The sequence below is a fragment of the Polyergus mexicanus genome, unplaced genomic scaffold (assembly GCF_030449975.1).
Source record: "Polyergus mexicanus isolate NDT 795.1 unplaced genomic scaffold, iyPolMexi1.0 SCAF_26, whole genome shotgun sequence".
Lineage (NCBI taxonomy): Eukaryota > Metazoa > Arthropoda > Insecta > Hymenoptera > Formicidae > Polyergus > Polyergus mexicanus.
Window position 1 is genome coordinate 4,444,802 of NW_027223346.1, and position 26,229 is coordinate 4,471,030.

A 26,229-nucleotide genomic window follows, 5' to 3' on the forward strand; every position below is an offset into this window, starting at 1 on the left:
AAACACATATGCATACATATGCGCGCGTATAGATTACGTGTAATGGTATAAATATAGTCGGAATTATTCGGAATTTACGTTAGCGGATGTATTACATGATTATATAAGTGATATATCGATACGTGTCGGGGATACGCTCTATGTGAAACTTTGCAATTTTAATATATTTCTATTGTAAGTATATTCGAGAAACTGTATGTGTGTGTATGTGTGTGAGATAAAAAGAAAAAAAAGAGACAGAGAGAAAGAAAGAAAGAGGCGATGGCATACGACGCGCGGAAGGTATTCGATAGCGTATATAAATATATACATATATACATACATACATATATATATATATATATATATATATATATATATATATATATATATATATATATATGTAGATATACATATACATATATTATATAATAATACAGCGAACTGTCGTGAGGAAACTACTTTACATATACGGGTCGTTTCGTTAAGGCTGACGCGAGGAACGCTCGATGGCAAATTTGGGGCGAGTCAAGAAAAAAAAAAAAGATGCACCCGCGTACAGAGGAAGGAGTTAAATTCGTCGTTCCGTTGGCGTTAAGATTTTTCCATGTGTCTTATCTCATCTCATACTTCGTTCGTTATCATCTTATCTTAAATGCGCTTTATTGAATCTCGAGATTGTTGAAATCTAGAGATATTCTGAGGATTCCATCGATCCTGCGGATCTCTCGAATATTCCACATTCGCCGATTTACTCGAATCCTCGGAATCTGAGATTTTAATTTCCTCCGATTTTCTCTCGGATTTGAAATTACGAATTCCGCAGAGGATGTTCTCGAAGATAGATTTTTTCCAATTTAAATTTTTCGCAATTCTTTTAAGTTACTGCAAGATTCTAGGTTTTTTCTAGATCTTGGTATTATCTAGATTGTTTAAACTCTATTTTGCACTCTATTATTTTCATAGATCATCGCATCATCAAACTCTCTTCATGGATCTTCGAACCTCGATATTTTTACTTTCTAAGATCACATGAAGAAGGAACTTAAGATAATCACAGAAAGATACGAGAAGATTGTCGAGAGAGAGTAAAAGAAGAAGGGGGAAACTATAAATAGAATGATTTCGATTTGTCGAATTGATCATACATTTTTTTCGTTGTAAAGGAACGCATACTTTTGCAATAAAAAAAATGAGAGAGAGAGAGAGAGAAAGAGAGAGAGAAAATAGAAGAAAAGATTTCTGCTCCCGAGAACTATTTCATGATAAGAAAAAAAACCCTTTACAGGTTTCTGGTCTCGTAGTGCCACTTTAAATAATAATGAATAATAATATAATAAAATAAAACAACAACAAATAATATATTAATAATAACAATGAAATAATAATGATAAAAAGAATAAAAAAATTGTTATAAGTTGTAACTGTTGTTTCTGGTACATGCAGATACTATACACATACACCCTAAACTAAGGATATGGCCTCCGTTGTTTATTTAAACATAACTTCGTCCTATGATCCTTTTGTGCAAAGAGAGCAATGTCCTGGAATTATATACAACAACAAGATAAATCAAGCCGTAAAATATTACATATTTCGCTTATATCGCACAAACATAGCAATCATTAGAATGATTTATTTATAATTGTTACAGACCTCTTGTATCTTTTTAGAACAAGAGCCATAAATTCATAGATTCTTGAATTTTTCTTAAACTTTTCTGCAACCCTAATTTCATATCAGATCTTCGAATCCTGATCTTATAATATTCTTATCCTGATAATATTTATGCATATTTACTATGCATAATTTTTATATATTATTGAGTAATTTATATTATTTATAATACACATTTTTTCAAATGTTTCTAATCGTATAAAATATTATTAATGTCGGAGAAGAGTTTTATTTTATAAGAATATTAAAAACATTCTTGTTCTTGTTTATGTGATTTGTTGCCTAAAATATTGTTGCGATTCTTGTGTCATTTTACGTATAACGCATAATAGCGCGACTTTTCCACGATCTATCGATTGATCGATCTACAGCAAGCAACTGACGATCAACGTAAGGGAGAGATCTAGCGTAAGCAACCTCGCATTATGATTACCTCTATGTATCTGCATGACCACATTACAATAATCTCTAACTACTTTTAAAAGGAGAAAAACACATAGTCACTACTTGATGTAGCAGAAAAGAAACTCTATACAGAGCGTTCCAAAAGTATGTGCCAAACGCGTGTCAAGAGTACTCGGTGCTAGCATTTTATCTTCGCGACGACAATCTTTCCCACTATAAATGTCCTCTTATATTGTATAATCCTATATAAATTCTTAAGAATATTTATGTTTTGAATATGTGTTTCAGCGTTTCTTTTAAACGCTTTTCGAATACAATATTTTTCAAAATATCTATTTAAATATTAATTCATGAATTCACGGATTCCATAAATCTTATATGATTTTGAACTCAAATAGAAACCTAAAATTCTTTTTTCAAGTAAGATATATGTTGCGAGACATAAATTTTTGTCGCGAGAAATCAATTATTGTCGTGCAAAACTTTCGGAGCATTCTGTATAAATATTCGTATCGATCGCGAAGTACATTTAGCATCTCTTGTCGCGTAGCGATTAGCTCGTATTAATAGATAAATGAAGTAATTAATTAATTACGTTAACTTATGGAGGTAAGATTCGAAACAATGAAGCAGGGGAGTAAATCAAAAGATGGGGATTCCTGCGAGATTTATTCAGGACGAGGTACTTAGGAGGAGTCTTCCCTCGCGAGAGGCACGCGTTGCCCTATATACATACACATATACAATATGTCAAGAAAGCACTCGCACATCATCATGATTTTATAATGCGAATATTATATTGTACTCTTTTTATCGCGTGTATTTATATTATGTGGCAAAACAAAATTATTCATCAGCATAAGTATAAAGATTTATTATAAATATTATATATATGTATATAATAAGTTTTTTCATATTAAATTATAAAATTTTATTTCTTTTAAATTCTACGGGTCTCTTGGATGATAAAATTTTCCTTGTAATTCTAAACTTTCTAAATCCTAGATTATTTATTGTTAAAATGTTTACATATTTAAATGACAGAAACTTTGGAATTATTTAAATATTCGCTTAATTAAATAGCTAAGTTATTATACTTATGCAACTTCACATAATACAAATACACTATTACATAATTACAGAATAAGTTTATAGCGCTTGATTAAAACTATTATATCTTTTAAGATGAAGTATGGCGCGAGTACTTTCTTCGCATACCATGCATATTTATACATAATATAAACTATATAATATAAACTAATCATGATTTGCAATCCTACAGTGCACTGTCGAAAACGAAACATAAAACAAGTAGTGCAAATTAAGGTTTTTTAAGCATTAATGATGAAAGAAAAAGAGAGAACTAATGTACTGACGATGACGACTTTTTTAACGTTTTATCGCGTTACGGAGTATAATATGTGTATATATACATAAATGCATAATATATATCCACAGTAAGAACACACGTAGACCACATGTGTCTATGTATATACATATATATACAATTCATATAATCGCGCGTGCGTGAAAGTGTGCGTGTGCGTGTTTGACAAGTGTGCAGCAAGCATGTAAATAATAAAGACCGTATAATACCATAATTATCCACGAGGATCTATAATTGCCAAGTGTATAAGTCACACACACACAATACATACGTCATATATATATATATATATATATATATATATATATATATATATATATATATATAATATGGATTCGATGCACAATAGCGACAATCGCATTATCCTGTGCGATTTTCCGACGAGCGAATTTTTGCACCACTTTGTTCGTGAATTTTCTTGCAAAATAATGTCTAAACAAATTTGCGACTAATAAAAATACCGACACAATTTTTTATTCTTTGCCAATTCTTTGGATTCTCGCAGACAATTGGATTATTAGATTTATAAATCCACGGTTGCCAATCCCTTCTTGGATTTTTATATCAATCCCATTAAATCCTCTGAAAATTCTCTGAGAATTCTTCCGAAAATTTTATTTGATTTTATTTATTTTTAATATAAAAAAAAATTCATCAACAAAAAGGCGGTGCAAAATGATTTGTGATGTGAATATCATCAATAATTAGACATTCCTCGTTAACCCTTTCTGGGCATATGTATAATGGCGTTCTTTCTTGGATACTTGGAACTATAATTAGATTTCACGCCATTTGTAGCTTAAGATATGTAGTTCTATTTTTTTCACTCAAAAATAGCTAAATCAAGACTACAAAACAAGATGAAAGTGAAACTTTTCATCCTGTAAACGTTTACCATTATATAAATTTTGTAGGGTCCGACAGGCCCTAGTTCGTGCCAGGCGCAGGAAGGGTTAACCCTTCCATCATAACCAATGTATAATCGATGCGTTTATTAAAAGAGTCAGTATAAAAAAGTCGCAGGATAATGCCGGGAGAGATCGCTCGATTGTTGAAGAGGAATGTTCCGCGCTGACGTCGAGCTTATAAAGTTACTTAATATTAGAGGAATGTTTTTACACGACTGCCACTTTACAATGACGTGAGATTACAATTGTTTGTTTCGGTGGCTGACGCGCATGTTTATCGCCGTCGCACAGTATGAAATTTTTGCCCAAACTATCGAAGAGAACAAAGATATTTCACCTATCTGCATTTTCTCTTATTTCAAAATTATATAATTTAAATACATATTAATTTGAAATTTATATATATTTATATATATTTGAAAAATATAAATTGCATAAAAATTCTTGAATATAAAAAAATAAGTTATATATAAGTTTCTTTTTTCTTTTTCTTTTTTTTTCTTTCAAAAAATAAGAAATAAGTTATATATAAGTTTTTCCTTCAATGCGAAAAAAACATACAATTTTGTTATGTATATGTATACTCTGAATTATAAAATAATGAAATTTTTAATATTAAATTAGTTGTTTTTGTGTGTAATTTGTACAACTAATTAATTTTTTAATAGGGTGTGTTTTCACAAATCAGACTCTCGTGTTGAGATTGATATTGAAGCGATAAAATATAAAGAAAGATGAAATTCTAATTATTTCTGCATTCTAAACTTTAAGATCCTTTTCTGTAGATCTATTAAAATATATATATAATAAAATTTTAAATTCTTACATGTGTTTTTTAAAAAAACTCGAAACTATATATACAATATATATTGTATATATGTACCACAATTATATATATAATAATTACGAAGTCAATACGGTAAACATTTTTTGTATCAATATTTAGACGCAGTTAGATAAAGTATTTTTGTTCTCCCGGATTGATAAAATTTCACACTGTACGTCGATTCTGTTTTCCACTAGTGCAAAAGTGTTTTGCTCCATTATCTTTTCCCCCCTCGCCGCAGAAAACGCGACGGCGAATTTTGCGCGCGGCGAATGAGTTCCGCTGCGAACACGAACTTATTTCTCTCGACGGATTAATATACAGCCGAAATGTACCTACCATACGTAAATAAATAAATAAACAAATAAATGAATAGATGGAACAAAGTGAGGAGGCGGAGATTAGGCCGTTTGAAATCTTTTCTATTATTCAAAAATAGTTATTATTTTTTATGTCGAATATTTTTAAAATTGTTCTTGTTAGAAATTAATTTATGCAGGTAATCACTTTTGTTGTATAATTATTGTTTTTAAATATGTACATATATTATACATTAATCTATTTAAATTATCTTATTTAAATATTCACAAAAATTATTTAGTACAATCGAGTATCTTCCTATCTAATTCTTAGTTGTTTATGCTATGCATGCACCTATCTTTACAAAATATAAAGAAACAAATCATTTTTTATAGTTAAAATTTAACACATGTTAGATAGTTATGTGTTTACAGTGTGTACATATAAATTAATACATTGAATATATATATATATATATATATATATATATATATATATATATAAAAGACTTAAATAATTTTCTTATTTCTATATTTTGTAATAAAATTTTTTTTTAAGTAGGATTTTTAGTGAAATCTATGTCGAATGTAAAAAATATAGTATTATGCTGCACTCACGCTGTTTGTTAAAAATAAATAATCGTCAGCCGAATCGTCTGCAGTGCAGCCTATATACGCGGCGACCTATATTTAGATCAACACGTGAATGAATCTCTCACGTGCCTCGTCATGTTGACTTCCCATTTCTCGTATGAATCAAAATCGATTATTACGCTTGTTACAAAATAGTTTCGGCACGTGTCGCTGTTATTCTATCGTCTTTCATAGTGACGCGAATTATACATGTTTTGCTAGCACAAATTTGAAAAAAATTTTATTTTTTCTTCTTCAGAGATATAAAATTAGAAATTCTACAATAATTTACAATTATTCCGATTTTCTAAAAATTAAAAATTTTTGATTACTAATTTACTATGATTTTTTTCGAGTTCTGAAATTTTTTTATGATAAATTCTTTAGTGAACTAAGCTTTCATCACATATTGTATATATATTTTTAGATTTCTAAAGACTTCCATCTTCTTCCGATTTTGCATTTTCTAAATATTTTTTATTAATTTATATAATTTATACATTAGAAAGTCTTGAAATGTTTATTGAGTTACTCCATCGGAGGTAAGGATAGACAGAATTCGTATTATGATCTTCGAAGAAATTCGTGAACGTAAAACAGCTGGGTCAGTTAAAAATGACACATTGTTTTTGCAGGCTGTGCAAGCTATTATGCATTTAAATTTAGAAATGAGACATCAAGACAGTCTGCTGTAAGATTAACCAACAGGTAAGAAGATTCTATAAATAATAAATCTCTCAGGAATCCGAGTCACGCAAACAACAATAATTGAATCAAATTCGGAAGAAAATAGTAAGTTTATCCTTGCGTGCTAAAGGAATAATAAATGATAGAAAGCAGCAGACTAATTATTGCGATTAAAATTAGTAAGTTCGAATAAATTTCGAGTAAATTAGAGATTTTTTAGATTCAAAATTTCTCTAACTTTACATTCGAGCTTCTTCCTGAATAACAGAGAATTTTTTCGAATATAAATTTTTAAATTTTTCACGTTCCTTGAATATTGGATATATTGTAACATATAAATTTTTCCAGTTTTCTTAAATTTTAAAAACTTTCGGTTTGATATATTCCTCGCACTCCAGAGTTCTCTAACTCTCATATATGTTGCAAAGCGACAACCTCGGATCAGGATTCCTTAAATTCTAGGTTCTACAGATCTTAAATTATTTAGCGTTCGCCTATCTAGCGTCTCACGTTCCAAGAATTTTTGAAACTTTACTCTGGTTCACAAGTCCCTAATTCTTTTCATTCCAGCTACTTCGTAGTAACCTACAGCATCTGCAGATCTCCTCTTACTCAGAGCAATCTCAAACGCTCTTCGCATACCATTACTACTACACTTCAATAATTCCTCTACTCTTCCACAATCTCCACCTGATCCGCCATCTCCAATATCTCATGCACCATTCCAACTATCGTCACCTAATCCAGCTTTATCCCCCTTTTTCTCTCTCTCTCTCTCTCTCACCCTCCTTCCCTTTCCCTTTCCTTTCCAGTTCACTTGTTTGATTGACGCTAATGATCGCACTATCAATTAGTAGCTTACGTATGCGTTTTCTTCATTTCTGCCAAGCGAAACTGGAGATGAAGTTTCTATGATTGATACTTCGATTATTAATTCGCCTTTGTTTTAATGTATTTGTGCATCTGTAATACTTTTGTATTCGGTCCAATTTTTTTCTACTTTATTAATTACAATTTTAATCCTCTATATGATATTTTTTAGATGACTAAATTTAAAAGTACTATATTTCTACTGTATCCCATTTTCTTTCTTTTTATTTATCTATTTATTTCTCTCTTTATTTTTCTCCGTTGCTGAGAATTATGCAAGTCTAAAAAAAAAAAAAAAAAAAGCCAGGCTTTATACAAAATTTAGAATCCGCGGAATCAAGACACGAAGTAAGCTTCTTAGTCCTTCGTTTCCAACTTTGCGTTCCACCGAGTACTTGATTCTGAGATATATACCAGCTTCGTCCCCCTTCTCCTATTCCCCATGTATTCACCATTCATCTGAAACCCTCTCTCTTCGCATCCACGTCAGCACTTTCCGTGACTCTTCGTACTATAGGATACAGTCAACGGTAGGATCACCATCTCCTGGCGGTTGATGCTCCGTGGCAACTCCCGCCACCTGGTCCAGGGTTCGTTCTCTCTCTCGTGTTCTGTACGCTATCCCAGCCAGAGGGGGTTTTCGTATCTCGACGCCGCTTCTGCCCCCGCGGTCGTAGAGAGGAAGCCGCCGGCGCGGCCAGCGCGAGTTATTGATTTGACAGGAATGACGGCAGGCGAAATGGCGCAGGAATCGATAAGAGGAAGTGGTGGTCCAAAGCTGCCGGTGATGCGCTGCGCGGGGGTGCGCGCGCGCAAGATGAAGGAAGACCGCTGGTATAGCGAGCGCTCCAGAGCGAGCGAACGAGCCGCGGAGGGCTGTGTGGGGGTTGTGGGAAGCGAGCAGGTAGAGGGAGAGATATGGAAGAGAATCGAAGGGGGAGGTAGAGTGCGAGGAGGAGGATCGGGAGAGAGGGAGCGGAGAATATTTTCATACTCCAGACTCCCGGCGTAGGTAGAAGATGGCAGCCGAGGCGTGATTCGGTCCGGGCAGTTTCCTCTCTTCTGGCTGCGCGCGCGCGCGAGAATAGCAGGGCCGCAATCCGCTCCGGGTTTGAGAGGAAGAAGTCGCCGGAAAATAGTGTGCTCTCCTTTCGTGGCTCGGTCTCCTCGTTGTCGGTCGACGGTGCCCGTGGCTCGAAAATCCCGGAAGGAAGCCCTCGGAAAATGATTTGAGGAGAAATAGAACAAGGGAGAGAGAGAGAGAGAGAGAGAGAGAGAGAGAGAGAGAGGGAGAGAGGGAGAGAAAGAGAGACTGATTGACTAACACTGAAAGAAAGACGGTCAGAGAGAGAGAGAGAGAGGGACGGAAAAGGAGAGAGAGTGAGAGAGACAGAGTAAGAGGAATCCGCTCCGCTCCGCTTCGCTTCGCTCGGCTCCGCTCGCGCGACGTGTTCGTCTCGCTGTTTTTTTGTCGTTTTTTTCATCGCCGTACATACACAATCGCTCGCGTGGGCGCGCGTATCCCAAAGATCGGTACACGAGATCGGTAGTACACCATCATCGGGAGGATCATCCCCGTGTTCCGCTTCGATACCGCTTCAATTACGCTCCTCCGATCCGCTCGGCTCCGCGTGCCGCGTCTGATGACCAAGAAGGTGGTAGATGTCGGTGACTATGCGCGTAGTAATGAATAATCCTGTAAAGCCCGTCGGGATCGCAGCATCCGCCATCGTCGCAGTGTTTCACGAGCGTCATGTAATATGGAATTAAACAATGTTGTTAAGACGTAAACATGTTCTGGCTACACTGTGGACTCTTTGTTCTCGTGATTGTCGTACGTGGATTTATTAGCAGCTTAGCCGACACCACATCCAAGCGAGGTAATGCCTGCCTGCTTACCTGCCTGCCTTAATTAATCTCTTCTGTTTGCTTACTTGTCTGGTGTAATCAATTCGAGATATCGGTCCAGAGAAATCATAATTCGATAAAGAAAATTAGGGTTCGAATCTTTAACGGTTCGAATTTTTAACCAAGCCATCGTGTTTGTCGAAAAGCTGGATGCACCTATTTCGAGAAAGATAGTCCGAGTCGGGTAATTTGACATAAGATGATAGAAATTATTTATGGGACTAACTAGGAATTGCGATTCTCTGTACGGATAGCTGCTTGAATGAACGGGTGTAAGTGTAAAGCGCTGATCGTTATGGAGGTATCGCACCTGCTTGCTCACCTTGCTTGGCCACCCTATCTGCTTAATAATCTTAAGGAGGTAGCACCCACGAAAGGAGAATTGGATTTAAGGCGTTTACGAGTTCAAGAAATATTTAAAATTTCCCGACCATCATTCTATGCAAATAATTGAAATTATCTACATAAAAAGCAACAACTTTATATTTAGATTAATTTAACATTTTAGTGAGCATTGGTCTATATTATTTATTGACTAATCATGTCTACCTGGCGAACTCGAATAATTTTACTGTAATAATTTATAGTGCGAACGGATAATAGTCTGGTTTATAATTAGACGCGAGCGCAAATTATTCATCGAGTTACCACATTTATCTAGCCGAGTGCAATCATATCAAGTAGCGTATCGTTTATTTAATTCTAGAGAACTCATTTTTAAATTATATAATTATATAATTTTGTTATTTTTCTTCATTTTTGTTTTATTTTTTTCTAAATTCCTAATTTTGGAAATTTATAAAATTTATAGATTCGAAACTTTTCTAATTAATTTAAGTTTTTCGATCGGCGATTTCTTAAACTTTAAGTGTCTAAGAGGTTCTTTTAGCGCCGGATACATAAAGCTTTATGTTTCTCGAATCCAAAGTTGTTTTGATCTTCGATTCATTAAATTACGGATTCCCTCCGGAATCGAAGAACGTCGTTTGCTTTTAACGTCAAAGAACCTATGATGTCGTGTTGGTTGGAAATCTCAGAATTCGAGAAATCCAGAGAATGTTGGATTTAAATAATTTAATCTAGAGATTAGATCAATCTCCAGTGAAGGAAATCCGTGCGGAATTTACAAGCCAGGATTTAAAGATTATAAAGCAATTTAAAATTTAATTTAATATTAAAGTATTTAACAAAATCAAAGATCTAGGATGTACGCAACTTGATTTTCGATAAAGTTATAAAAATTAAATATTTTGATCGCGTAAAAAATATAAATTTAAAAAATTGCAAAAAGTAATAATGTAAAAATCTAGAAATTGGAAGTTTTCAGAATATTCGAGAGTTTCGCATTAAAATCTAAGGAACCGAAAGGACCGCTCGATCGAGTCTTCGCCGTTCCCAGGATACTGCAGAGAGAGAGAGAGAGAGAGAGAACTCGCTAGCTCTCTGCATCCTTGAACAAGGATGAGTACCCCATCGAGTTGCAATCCTCGACCTCTTAAATTATCAAGTTAAATTCTTACACTCTCAACTTATCGAGTTCTTGAATCTTTGCGTTCTGGATTTCTTGGATCCTCGAATTTAGAAAAAATTTTCAATTTTTTGCATCCATGAAAAAAAAAATAAGTTTTTTATTTTAAAAATTTTGACATTCTTAATTTCTTGGATCCATGAATCTTAATATCCTCGAGTACTTGGATCCTTGAGTCTTTGCGTTAAATCTTAATCTCACAGAGTTTTTTAGAAGCATCAGCATCCTAATATGTCGAGAGTTACATCTTTTATTATATTTCCTTTTTATAGACTCTTTGTATCTTCTAATTTTCCTATCAATTATCAATATATGTATCTTCGTGTGTGGGGGCGCATGTTTGCTCGATGTCGACGTTTATTTATCGCTGCCATGCACGATTCGTTATACATGCACTTTCTCTTGTTACACATATAATTCTTTTTATACAACAGGAAAATGCAAATATTATTAGCGTAAAATATAATGTGCATTTACATATATATATATACATATATATATATACATATATATATATATATATATATATATATATATATATATTAATATCTAGTTTAAATATATATTTTTTGATTTATTTATAATATATTTAATTTTATAAAAAATTATTCCAATATAATTCATGATCCAGTACACAGATAACAATACTCGATAATCATCAGATATATTACAAGAAGCGTCTTATTAATTTCGCTAACTCGCACGTAATAAAAACCGCTGACCGCGCGTGGCAGCTCCTCGTAAATTCCGCAGATTCGCGCATTCTGGTATTTGCCGGCGGCGGAAAATGCTAATATAGATCAGCGGAACGACGATGCTTATGACCGTGCATAGGTACGCCGCGGATTTTCACGAAACGGCCGCGGAAAAACGCGACGCGCCGGGCGTCGGAATGCGCGTAATCGTTACGTACATTTCCGTCGAGCTTCAAATCCCGCCGCTGCATTATTCATAATGTTATAGCGTGGAATTACACTCGCTCGTTCGCTCACTTTGCGTGTCGCCGTCGCCGCTCATCGCCGCGTAAAACCGCGGAGCATGCAAATGTGCGCTTTGCACATGCATCATCGCATCGCGGCGGCTTATCGCGCCGTCGATTTTCCCAACGACGACAACGACGACGATGATGCGTTCCTTAATAGCCGGATATTCGCGTCGCGCGATGTTGAAAGGGCGCAACTCCGCGAAATGTTTCGAAAATTATTCTCGGATAATTTTATCACTCCAACGGATAGAATTATCGATAAAAAAAATGATAGATTCTTGAAGTTACACATCGATGTTGAGCGATTCGATTTATTTCTATCGTATGTTTGTGAAATGTTTTCAATTTTGTTAAATGCTATTCTCAGGATATCAGCTACAGTTATTTCTGCAAAATATCTTTATGAATCGTGGAGTTTCAGCGCGACAGCTTATAAAATATTTATAAGCTTCTTAAAGACCGGTTTCTCAAAAATATATACAGTTTGTCATAAATCACCAATAAAGATTTTAATGACATTTTAACGCTCTTCTCATGTGATCGAAAGAAGAGTAGAATACGGACTAAAAAAAGCAACGCTCTTACTTTATTTTACGCCGACTAGCTTACTTGGGCTATGTTTAAATTTAGTTAAAATAAAAAAATTGATAATGAGGAAACGTAATTTTACTTTTAAGTTAATTTCGAGGAAACTTACTTCAATAAAAATTTTCATTTGGAGCTTAGTTATAAAGTCAGCTAATGCGAAAACTGCACAAGTTTGCGTAGCAAGATGGCGCCTAATCATATTTTCGTTAAGGAAAGATCGATATCAAATTGTTCGAAGGAGCCGTAAACGTGACACACTTCCGGGAAGATACGCGTTTATATTTATTAGATATTTCTATAATCATAAAATGTGTTCAAGCTGTAGCTATAAACTCTCGTATAAGCATTTATGAAACGTTCACAAGTAGTTGCATGATATTTATCGTTGCAAAATACATTTGTAACTGATATCACATCCTCTAATGCTAATGTATTCTCTTGTCGCCAGGAACTTTGTAGACATGAAAACGCATATGATATATAGGAATAAACGAGAGTATAAAAATGATATAGTCGCGATTTCAAAAATTATTCTCAACTAAAATACTGTTAAATAATTTAAAGAAAAATTGGCTATTATTACAATAATTAATTGTAGTGTTAAATGTATCTATACATTTCGATTTTCTAAAAATTAATTGGAATCTCTCTCTCTCTCTCTCTCTCTCTCTCTCTCTCGAGAGAGAGAGAGAGAGAGAGAGAGAGAGAGAGAGAGAGAGAATGACAGCGGCTATAACGAAGGGGTTGTAGCCGACGAATATTTTGTTTACCCGTTATACGCGAAATCAATCAACTTGTATCCTGCAATTAATCAAGGACATAAAACGGGAAGACGGCTTGTCGACGAGTTTCCTCGAGCAAGACCCACGAGATTGAAATGGCAACGTGCCAGTTCTAACTTATTGGCTTTTAATACGTGAATCCGCGGCCGATTTTGCAGCTCGACGAAATAGGACGAACAGCTCTTCGAAAAATCGAAATAATGCGCACGGATTTAATTTGAAATTTATCGCTAATCGATGATAAGATTTCAAAAGTTGAAGATAAAATGCTTTAAGAACTCGATTGTACAGAATATTTCAAACAAACGATTGCTTTCTTTTATGACAGATAGAGGTATTTTGGTATAATAATCGAAATAATAATACTTGTAATATATAATGATGATTAGCGCAACAGTAAGTATATCTGAAGAATTATAGAAATTCTACGGGAACCGGCATAATAGATGATTGCATAGTGCAGATATAGTCTATCTAGAGCGATTAAACGTCCATTCATTCGAGCACTATGCCTACGTATCTACTCGTTTAATTCATTCCCACAGTCTGAGTATATCTTCCTGTACTATTAACTTACGATTCACGCTTGTCTTTGGTTTTCTATAACTTGTATTGTTTTAATATTTCTTGTCCAATAATGTAATATATAATTTAGTAAATCATCTTTTAACATATGCAAATTTTTCTTAATATTTTTTTAAAAATATATAAGATTTATGAAGCAAGAAAAAAGAGAAAGACGAAAAGAGAGACTTAATTATTGACGTGATATTTTGTCGATTTATAAAGAATGCCCTAACTATTGAGTCATCTTTCACCTCTAAGTTCTTTGATCAATCTGAAATCGATGTTTTTTTCAAGACTGAACATCTTGAAGCGCGTGTATGTATGTATGTGTTATACAGCTTTTCCATTTATCAAGGAAAAATCAGCTCTTATAAATTAATGAAAGAACTTGTAGATAAAAGACGACTTGGTAAGTCTGGGACATGTATTTTCGTGAAATGGTTTTCACCGAAATGAGGATAAGTAGGTTTCTCCTACAGAAAATATAGAGCAATTTATATTTCAAATTTCATTCTACTGCTACCCTTTCCGATAGATAGAACGCGATTAATGGAATCGTGCACCGAAGTGGCGTTAACATGCTAAGCTACAAATCGATCTAGATTTTAGATTATCGATTGTTGAGCGTTGCATTTTAACGATAGCGATAAAAGTGTACGATACAAGCATATACACAGGTGTGTAAAAGGACGATCGATTTACACACACGTATACGCGTGTCCTTCCATTCGTATATATCTATTTGATCGATCTCTCGCGATGTTGTAGAGTGGCGATCAACAGGAAATCGCGAAATAACGAGGCAGTCAACTGCAGAGCGCCTGCAGTCTACATTGACGTATGCGTTGGTAGCGATGACGTAATGAGGGTGGAAACGCGAAGGGTAGGGGGAAAGAGGAGACGCGGGAGGGTCGGGCGAGAAAGGGGTTCTTACGCGGTTATCGAGTGACGGAAGAACGATGGATTCACCAAACCCTGGAATGCATGATGTGGGTCAATCTGATCTGAGTTTTTCCTACCTTTAAACGTAAATTGTATATCGGATATTTTGCTTGAGCGACTCCGCGGACAATTGACTTCTAGAACATCTTCGTATTGCGATAATACGAAGAGAGCAAACGCTGCAGACATTTCGAATAAAATAGGTCGGATGTAGCCAGCGTATCGTGTCATGTCGCATCGGTTATCAACGTACAAGCGAAGAACGACCTATCTTATATATGTTCGGAACGAATTTGATCACGCTTCGTGAATTTCGCCGTCTATTCCCGCAAGTTTGTTGTTGCGCGTCTCCCGTTTAAATTTCGTCTTCCGCGTGAATTTTTTGACGTTATTCACAGAATTGAAAACTTGGTCACGTAGTGATGAAAATTCAGGGAGGGTAGTAGAGATCTGGTAGCGCGGAATGGCGCGCAGGGGGGTTGAACGGACGCGGGGCGAAATTAAATTTCTCGCGGAAAGAGGCCAAGACACCTCACCTCACCGTAGTGGCGAGGTGAAAAGGAGATCTCCAATTTTAGCATGATCTCTGAAAGCGGCTACGAGAAACTGGGCTGTGTGAGCGCTGTATACGCGAGCCGGTGCTCTTTTATGCGCCTTTGCACACCCTTTATCTCGCCTTGAAATCGCATTATTAGATTTGTGTATGCGGGCGCGATATCAGTCTGCTCGTTTAATTTATGCCAATTGAGGAAAAAGGATTTCGACCACTTGAATCACTTTTAGCGGAAACCTAAAGAATTTCAGAGAGCTGCTCGAGATCATCGCTAGAGAGAGAGAGAGAGAGAGAGAGAGAGAGAGAGAGAGGGAACGAGATATCAATTCAACCCGCAACTGTTACATTCACCCCTTTCTCATGGCGAGACGTGTCTCACGTCGTATTGCTTACTCGTGTACAAACAATACTATGGTGGAACGGGGCGAGTAAATTTCCGGATCGTTTTCCCCACATGTTCCCTAAGGCGCTCTGATGTCTAAAAAATTCTATTTAAGCTTATACTCAATAATTTTTTTGGTCGCATTTTATACAACATATTCGTCATCTTTATACTATGCTAAATGTTTTCATTACTTTTAGCATTTTTATTTTAATATTTAGATCGAATAATATTGGCGGTGCAAATATGCAATTCAATATATGTATGTATAATATATCAAGATATAAGGATATTTATATAAAAATTTTCAGAAAGACGATTGAAAGATATTTTCTTAATTGTATAAAAACAATAATATTATTAATAGTACTAATAGCAAAAATAATAAACGTTTATATCGCAAATATAGTAATCAAGTTTTAAAAGGATTTGTTACTACTTACACTTACAAGGAAATCTATCCAAGTATTACACTCCGATTTTTTTTTTCAAATTTGACACAAATGTAGAACTACCAAAAATATTTGATCCGTATTCTTTTCATTTGTGCCCATAAGCCGTTTTACGGATAATTAATACCCCTTCAATATTTAATCCTCTACCATGATAAGTACAACAAAAATGCATAAGAAACAAAATTTAATGCAAGATGTAAAAGTTCTTTGAATCGCTAATTATGAATGTAAAGTAAGATTCGTAAAATTATTTGTTCAAATAATAAAATGTTGAAACAAATCAGCAAAAAAGTTGAGAAAATACAGTATAGTGACCATATATTATAAGAGTTATTCGGGTAAGTGATTCATTAAATTTGTAAAATGCATTGTTTTAAATTATTCAAACAATAAATGGTTTAAACAAATCAGCAACAAGATTGAAAAAAAAAATTGAAATGCTTTATTTAATTGAAGTGGCTTAAGATATAAAGGATTTTTGACTTGTTTATTATATATGTTATTAAGACACAGAAACACACACATCGCACAGCATACACACATTTTTCTTTAATATTGCATCAATAATCTCGCATTAAATTTTGTTTCTTATGCATTTTTGTTGTACTTATAATAGTAAAAGGTTAAATATTGAAGGGGCATTAACCCGCCCGTAAAACCGCTTATGCGCACAAATGAAAAAATACAGGTCAAATATTTTTGGTAGTTCTTGTGCCAAATTTGAAAAAAAAAAAAAAAATCGGAGTCTAACACTTGGGCAGGTTTTCTTGTCAGAGAAATGTATGTTACGGGTATTATTATTCAGAATTATTACTTATGTATTACCGTAGTATATTATTATTTCGAAATAATAATTCGGAATTTCTGAATTAGTGGCAAATCGTAGCTTGAGATCGAAACTGCTGGGTTTGTGGCGGATCATTTTTCCCGGATGTTCTCTTAAATCGTCCTCGACGGCTGAGAAATTCCGCTTGAACCTGGTTGCCGCTTTTCCGGCTGACTCCCCCACAATCTCTCGTCCATTTTTCTTTTTCGGGAATGACCATCATCATTCTCTATCTTGATACGCGGCGAATACTGTGGGAACCGACATACGGCAACGACAGAATGTTACGACAAGAGATAAATATGACGGCACGTAAGGTTTGCCGTGGCGGAAATGACTACTTTGTTAAATTGCAACAATATATAAACTTTTAAGTCGCGAACATCCAATGGCATAATACGGAAAGAATTTGCTAGAGTGTTGATTCTTTAGTTGGATGTCTTGGATTTATAATTCTTTGGTATTCTAGAGAATTATATAAAGATATCTTAAAAATAAAAAAATAAAAAAATTAAGTGTCCAAAAAGCGAAAGATTCAAGGATCTACATCGTCAAGTTTGACAATCGGAGGATTCGTCTGTCGAATCGTATCTTGAAACGACGCGAGAGAGGATCGAGATATCGAAGAGAGGAGCGCAGGCCAGGACGAGCGCAAAGCGTGGTATTTGTTTTAGAATTCCTACGCTTTACCGATGTTCGAAGTGGCAAAGCGTTTGAAATCTGAAACGAATGCGCGCAAACCTTCATCTCAACCAGATGAGACATAATCCGTGGAAGACACGCGTGACATCTGTACATGCACGAAGGTCACCGCGTCAAGGGAAAAAGTGAGCCACTTGGGCATAATTAATCATTATCTCCACCCTCTCTGGAATTACGCATCACTGGTGTATCATTCTTGTCCTGCTCTATGGTGTCCTACTGGGCAGGAGAATTTTATATCATGCCGGAACATCATATATGTGGGAAAAGTGGAGAATTTCGACCTGCGTCGTTCGTTAGAGGCCTTTTATTACGCGTGGATTTCGCAGGTTTCTTCTTTGATTGCGACCTCGCACGCAAATATAATAATGCCCATTTATTTTTGAAGAACATTCTTTCTCTTTATATATTTCCACGTTTCCCTCTGTAACGAGTATCATTATATGAGAAACATTAGTGAAATTGCATTCCTTTCTGTTGAGCTTAAAGACAATTTTTTTTTTTTCTTAGAGACAAAAGCATAAATTTAGATCTAGTTATTCTCAAACTTTAACACAGACCGCTCATTGAGATATTTAACATTGTAAACCAGGAAATATAATATCCGGAGAAAATTTCGTTACGAGCGATTTTAAATTGATCAAAGAATTCGTAAACGAAAGTAGTGTCGGTATTTCCGAGATGTCGTATATACAAGTATTTATTCAATGCCTGCAGCCTGAGATTTGCCAATCTTCCATAAATGCAGGAAATAAACAGTTGCGACAAACACGAAAAGGAGAGACAAATTCCGAGAGGGAAAACGGTTCAAAGCGAATCTCCGTTCGTGTTTGATTGCATATTTATTCGATTTTAGATCTTTCTCGTACGCGACGAGATGTTGACGGGACGAATCAGAAATCAAAAGCCGAAGCGAAAGAAACTGGCACAACTAGCAAAAGTTTAGCTGCAGACACCAATTTTTATGCACTTTCATTTTAATACACTTTTCAAGTTAATGCTATGATAATTATGCGATGCACTTTATCACTTTAAAAAATAAATTAAAAATGCATTTTTAAAATAGCTCTAATGCCGGTTCTCTTCTTTAATCTTGAATTCCAGGTTTTTTCTTATAATATTACATAAAAGACCGTTTTCAATCCATTTTTCAAATTTTGGAATTCTGTATCTCAATTTCTCGTTCACATGCATAATTGCGTGATTATATAAAAATTAAACTCGACGTTTTAAGAATCGAATATATGTATAATCCTCTAATTCTTAGATTTCCTAAATTTTAATGCGTAAATCTTGAAGTCGTTGGATTTGCGAGGAATCTCGAGGAATTAAGATAAAAAAGCAAGTAAATAGAAGTGAACGAAGAGGTTGAAGTTGTGTTTCAACCAATCCGCCATTCACGCAGTACTTTCCTCGCTCTTATCCTCTTTCTCCTCGCTCATTTCTCGTTTCTCCTCGCCACTTCTCATCCCATCGAAAAACGTTTCCATGCCGGTCTTCGGGATAAATAGTTTGCACAGGAAAAGCATTTCTCCGCGCCGGCAATTTATCTCGAACGTACGCGGCTCCATTAAGCGGAGACGCAACCCTTTGAGTCTGGAAAGAGTGGGAGGATGTTGCGGATATGGGATTGCGCGTGGATTTGAAGCTGTAATCGCGGGATTTCGGGACGCGCGGAACACGAATTACTTTGCGTACGATCGTGTCGAGAATTTCGATGATTTTTATTTTTATTACGCACGTAATAAAACGCGTTATACACGTGTATTGTTACATTAGCTTCTTCTATAACTATGAAAAGAGAGAAGAAATAATCTTATAAAAATTGATTTAATATAATTTTTTAAAAATCTTTATCGCATTATTATTAAAGCATGTTTAATTAATTATAATAATAAATCAATAAATTAAAGTTTAATTATATAGTATACGTCAATTATATATTCTATCGCGAAATATAGAGATTAATTTCTCCATTTAAGAGATTGTAATATTTATGATTTTTCCATTTTATCAATTCTTTAATTTTTTTCAATGTGATCAGATTATTTTATTTTTAAATAAATAAATATATATATATATAGCTTTTCTAGACTACGAGACACATGAAGAATTATGTAGTTCTAAATTCGCGGATTTGTCTTTGTTATGAAAAAAAAAAAAAAAAAAAAAAAAAAAAAAAAAAAAAAAAAAAAAAAAAAACGGTTCTTTCGCGGAAATAGTTTACGCGACTGTGAAAAGAAATCAATATGAGCCGGCAGGAAGAGTCTTGGCCACGAAAGAATCGACAGCTGCTGCTTTCTGCGGCAATAAAGTTAAGAGGCCTTAAAGTAAAGAGGCAGTTTAAGCTTAAGGCGTTTGCCAAGTAATGTGGTCTTTGTACAAAATGAATTCAACAGAATGGACGAAGTGAACCTTCATCCTAGAAAGTTTATTTTCCGGTAACGAGTCGCGAAGAAATTTTAGGAACTCTCATACATATATCTCGTGAATGTGGCTCCACTACCTCAGAACCTCCTGTTTCAACTTTTTAAAAACCTTTAGCCTTTTTACGAGAATGGATATAATCACTCCTGCAAAGATTTACAATAATTTCCCGACTCAAAAATATTCAATGTTTAAAAATTTAATTAATTCTGTAAATTATTTTTTAAAAAAAGTTTGAAAAGCCGAGAAGATACACAATGTATCTGAAAAGGGATATTTTTTTTGGTTTAAATTTTTAAATAAATATACTTCAATTCTTTTACTTATGACTCACGACGTATTAGCTAATTTTTACATCCTTAATCTCTCTCTTATAAATTTCGGCATCCTTGGGCTTTCGTGTGCTTGAACCGTAGAATTTCAATCCGCGGGGCTCTAGGGTAACTTCCGGTACAACGCTGTTAGGTACAACGAGAGAGAGAGAGAGGGGGAAGAAGAAGAGAGAGATAGAGACAAAGGAACACGGAGAATGAAAAGGAAGTGTGGAAGGTAAGAGACGGAGGGAAAAGCAATCAATCTTTGAGAGGCAGATGAGTGCGGGAACCTAAAATATAGGGCAACACAAATTTAGTCTGGCTGCCGGTCCACGTCCACGTGTCGACGTGAATGCGCAACCGCCCGGGTTTGTAATCGATATTGCCGACAAGGCACCACGCCCTGCACCTGCGAGATGTGCCGGGATATGCAATGCCACCGAACTGAATCTAGTCGAACCTTGTTCAGGACCATCTCACCTTCTCTCTCTCTCTCTCTCTCTCTCTCTTCGTTTGTCCTCTCTTTCTCTTTTATGCGTGCCCTTTTGCCCTATCTTCTCGAAACTTGGATTCCTTTCGAAGCTCGACCCTTCGAGTCCTAGATAAACCGACTGTTCAGTCCCACACGCGACAACCCGATTCCTCCAATCTTCCCCGAAGACCTTCCCTATGCTTATCTCTTTTCTCTCATATATTATTCGTTACTTCGATCCTTTTCAGAGATTTCTTAAACTTCAATAATAAATAATCGGATTAATGTATTTTAATTAAAATGTAGATTATTTAATTTTTCATGCAAGGGTGATAATTCGAATCTAATCTCAATCAGAATTCTCATGCATTTTGTGTACTCTCTTTTCGGGGGCTCCAGTTTCGATGCTTCGAAACTTGGAGGATTTTAGAATTTCTTCTTCCAAGTCCGGCTCTTCTTTGAGTTCTAGATAAACTGATTGTTCAGTTCTATACGCGGCAACATGATGCTTAATCTCGAACCTATCTGGTCCTTGGGGACGCTTTATCCCTCTCGCGTGCTTATCTCTCTCCTCAAATATTGTTCGGATCACTTGGATCTTTTATTCAGAAATGTTTCGAGCTTTCGATTTAATTAATTTTAGATTATTGAATTATTAAGCTCCTCGTGAGTGTATATACTGGATATGAATTTTGCGCAAATAGCAGCTTTTGAGATGCACCTGTATTTCGCGGCAAATGATACCGTTGAACTTAAGCGATGTCAGAGTCCTTCGAGCTCTTCAAGTTCTAGATAACTCAATTATTAAGTTTGTCAAATGATCGAACTTTCACCATCTTTCACACTCTTCTGCTCTCATCCATGCAAATTTCGAAGATTCTAATATTACATATTTTACACAAAAAATGCGTACAATTATAAATTATAAAAACTATCCGCTTGTCGATAAACATTACATTGATGATTGAAAAGAAATTTCGCCGAGCAGTACTCCCGATTTCGCGCGAAAGGCCCGAAGGGCTTCAGAGGGTTAAGAAACGCCGTTATAGAGCCGTCGCGTCATTGACTCCGATCCATTCGGGGACGACTTCGCCTACGGCTGATTTTTTTGTGCCCCAGTGTAGGAAGTAGGCCAGTGCAAACTGCCGTTCTTTTATCCGGCGTTACGTCCATCTTATGAATTTTAAGGCGAGAAATTTCGTGCGAAAATGAAGAAGTTTAGCCATCCATTCTTGTCCTTACGCAGGATAAAAGTGCAAATATCGCCGTATATTCATTTCCCTGCTAACCATATGGACGGAACGTCGCAATCTAGGATATGATAAATTGCATAATCATTTCGACGGTTTTTATATGAAAGGAACACATAGCATGGCCTTACAATAATAATATAAAAGAATACAAAAGCTTGAGTCAACATATATCCACAAATAGAAGATAATATATATGTTATTTAAATAATATAAATATATATAAATTATTCTGTTTCTATACGAATAGAGAAAGATTGGCATTTTTTGAATTAATTTTGTGTAACAGATGAGCGAGGAAGTTAAGTAAATATGTACATATGACAATAATATGACGAGTAACTGATGCATAATTAACGGATTTATTACGAATGTTTCAATATTGAAATATTTAATATTCGTCGTCGTTAGTTCTCTTTACCGTTATAATACGTATTTGACATTTTAAACAAAATACTTTTACAGTCAATAAATAGATTGATTAGGTAAAGAATATTTCATGCTATTTAATATCGCAAAATTCCAAAATCGATAATAAAAATTAATTGTTAAAGCAAAAATTTAATGAAATCCTGTATGTTTTAAATATTTTACTAATCAACATTAAACACTTTTGCAATTACTACTCAAATTAAAACTCGATTTTTAATTAAAGTTTATCGTAAGCTAAAAAGCAACTGTCTTGAGATTTTTTTTTTTGAGAGATTCTGACGTTTTGAATATAAGATATTCAAAGTCCTAAGCTTCTTAGATCCTTTGATCCTCCTTTCTTTTCATCTTCGATTTCTTGAACATGTTCGACAAAGTTTACTTTGCTCGGGGAAATTCGTCAAAGTTCTATCTCTAATCTAAAACTCTCTGATGAACCACTAAAATGTACCACTAAACATATACCAGGTCGATATATATTGTTAATTCTGTTGTCAGTATCACACTTTAAGACATTAATCATTGGCTATTGTACAAAGTAGTTTTTGTGTAGCTATATAAATTTATTTTATACATTAATTGCTTCTTATTAAAAATTGTTTTTATTTTTGGATGCCATGGCGCAGTGTTATATTTATAAGTGTTATATATATATATATATATATATATATTATATATCATATATATATAGTATACTATATCGAATATAGAATCAAAATTATTTATTAAATTTCGCATTTTCTCCTTCTGTTGTAGAAGCCGACTACACCTTAGATGATTCCTTTTGGAAAGAAGAGGAAACTCCCGTTGGTAAGTAAATATACATACACATAGACATACAAACATTATATAATACTATGTAATATGTGTGTACGCTTTAATTAGCTAAAATTTATTAACGTTAAACTTAATTGTCGCCATTATCATAAATAATAATTACATAGCTTAAAATATATAATCAACTAATTCGTAAAATTTTTGAAATTCAATGAGTAAAGTTTTATGAGCATGAACACGAATTGATTTATTCTATGATGATTAATTTTGGTTTAACAAAATAATTGAACTTCAGTTCCGTCGTTATTTTACGTAACGAATCTATTATAACATAATTAAAAAATTTGCAAACATTTGCTAGCGCAATTTTTGCGCAATTGCGACAGCTGCTGTATAAAGCTCTGCGTAAACAAACCGCCGTAAAGTGGAAGGACCGCAATGCAGCACTTTCGTTAGAAACTTGATCCTCGAGGATACGACAAATCCTCGAGAGCGGTTTATTGTTAAGTCAACACCACTGATTGGTCGGAAACGCGAAACTTAAATTGGATTACATTTTAGACGGGGACAATGCACCGGGACAGAACTCGACGGTGCGAATTCCGGCCTAGATATTACGACGATTGTATAATGGGAAATCTGTCTTAAGAGAAGAAAAATTACGAATTATTCCAGCTATCTATTTTAATCTAGCTTTAAAAGCTGAGAAAATTCTACATAATGTAACGTTGAATGCAGGATTCGTCGGAATTAAGAAGCTTAATTACAGATTAGGATGTAAAGCGGTGTTGAGCGTACACGAGTAAACAGCAATAACTGCGGCATAATATAAAATTTAATTTAATTTGACATATCACTTGAGTATTTATTATTTATACAGAGATTTAATTTATGATTTAATTATTCTAGATTGAAAGCGTCGGAAAATTCATTATGGGCATGCTTTGGTAACAGAGAATCTAGAATACAAAGAATTGAAGAGTTCAATTTAAAACTAAAGTTTAAAAAAATATCGGGCCTTGTATTGTACAAGTATATAATTTTCAAATATTTTTTTTTACAAAGCTAAGAATGAATGTTACAATCTTCTGATGAAAAATCAAAACCGTTGCAAAAGAATTTCTGCCGCAACGGATATTATTGCAAAGTAAAATATAACAATGGTAATCATGTCGATTAAATTAATTGCAAAATTTTACGGCAATAACAATAATTGGCGGGAGGATAAAGACGAGATGTGACGAGCAATATGAAAAGAATAAATTAATTGGCGAGTAGTCTCGATGTATTCGGGCGACCCCGAAAATAAGGATTAATTTCGCAAATTCCGACAATGCGAACAAATTTCTCGAAATAAGAACGCGAAATAATTCTTGACTCATGTGGAATAAGCATTATTGGCTTAGAGGAGCTTTCAAGCAATCAATCGTTTATCTGGGTGACCAGAATTCTCCATATGCAAGGTGTTCAGAAATCTCTCAAGTGAAAGATAAACGGAAATGGCAATAAAAAGTATAAATTGTTTAAAGAATTAAAAATATTGAAGAAATGTGACAATAATTTTAAATTTAAATCATATTAAGTTATTAATTTAAAAATGCAAAATTTTAATAAAATTTTCGTTTACAAATATTAAACTAAAATAATATCTCATAATGTTTTTAAAAAAATATGCACGCGTATCGTCAAGTTCACATGAGAAATTTAGAAGTTGAGAAAAAAAAATATTTCCCATTTACACACCTAAGAAATCGGATCAATCGAGATTAAAGTGACTAATACAGAGAACTGAATACAGAGGAAATGAGACAATAAAATCTACTTTATTATCATCGTTATTATTGAGTCATATGGCCTAAAATTTTCACGGTGATGGTTGGCAGAGTAGGTTAATGGCAACAGCGCGATGAATCTCCCCAAAGTCCATTCGAGATAAAATTAGAGATCGTAGGGGGACGTGTGAGTGGAAAGAGTGAGGGGTAAAATTAGGGCATTCGATTGAACATGGAAATTGATTTCAGGTGAGGTCGAACGACTACTACGCGAATATCGACAAAACCAGGAGCTAGTACGAAATATCGGTGGCCATTTCTATCAGATCATTTATCCGGTACAGCTACGGCATCACGAGAAAATGGGGATATCCACGAGAGAAGTCGGCGTGTCGAAGGTAAAATCACGTCGCTTTCTACATTGTTTTTTGCGCGGAGATACTATTTAAATTCAATAAAAATTATGGAAAATTATAAATTATGAAAGAAATTATATTATATAAAAATATTTTATATATATATATGTTTTTTAATATTATATTTAATATATTTACATTTTTTGTCTTTTTAATATTATAATTATATGAAATATTTCTATTAATATAATAGTTAATTGTATCGTATCAATGTAATTTAGTTTCCTCAAAGAGGTTACGGAGATGGAGGATATCAAAATTCTAGAGGCAGAATGAGAGTAAGTTTCGTAATAGAAATCTTGATAATTATTTAATTATTAATGTAATTTTTGAGACAAATAATTGTCCTTAAAATATTTTTAGCGATGAAGATTAATTGCAATGTTGACATTTTCAGACAGGGAGACACTTTCACCGGACATCCCTTCTGATCAAGGCCTTTAATCACAAATTTCGCCTAGATTTAGAATTAAATACGTAAGT

General features: G+C 34.4%; 2 protein-coding genes across 18 annotated transcripts in view; one reads left to right on the forward strand and one right to left on the reverse strand.

Annotated features, from left to right (window-relative positions):
- The window catches only part of Dila (centrosomal protein dilatory), a 67,797-nt gene that overhangs the window by 17,487 nt on the left and 24,081 nt on the right, over positions 1-26,229 (reverse strand). The window lies entirely within an intron of this gene.
- Positions 8,644-26,229, forward strand: part of Mmd (disintegrin and metalloproteinase domain-containing protein mind-meld) — a 41,076-nt gene continuing 23,490 nt past the window's right edge. For 3 of the 17 annotated variants that reach the window (XM_070313945.1, XM_070313949.1, XM_070313952.1), the window contains exons 1-5: positions 8,649-9,551; positions 23,538-23,591; positions 25,580-25,728; positions 25,968-26,024; positions 26,144-26,223. In XM_070313945.1, the coding sequence (XP_070170046.1) occupies positions 9,464-9,551; positions 23,538-23,591; positions 25,580-25,728; positions 25,968-26,024; positions 26,144-26,223 (428 nt within the window). In that variant the 5' untranslated portion in view covers positions 8,649-9,463. Of the gene's footprint in view, positions 9,552-23,537; positions 23,592-25,579; positions 25,729-25,967; positions 26,025-26,143; positions 26,224-26,229 lie in introns of all 17 variants that reach the window. The other 14 variants (XM_070313948.1, XM_070313950.1, XM_070313956.1 and 11 more) reach the window with 9 other exon arrangements.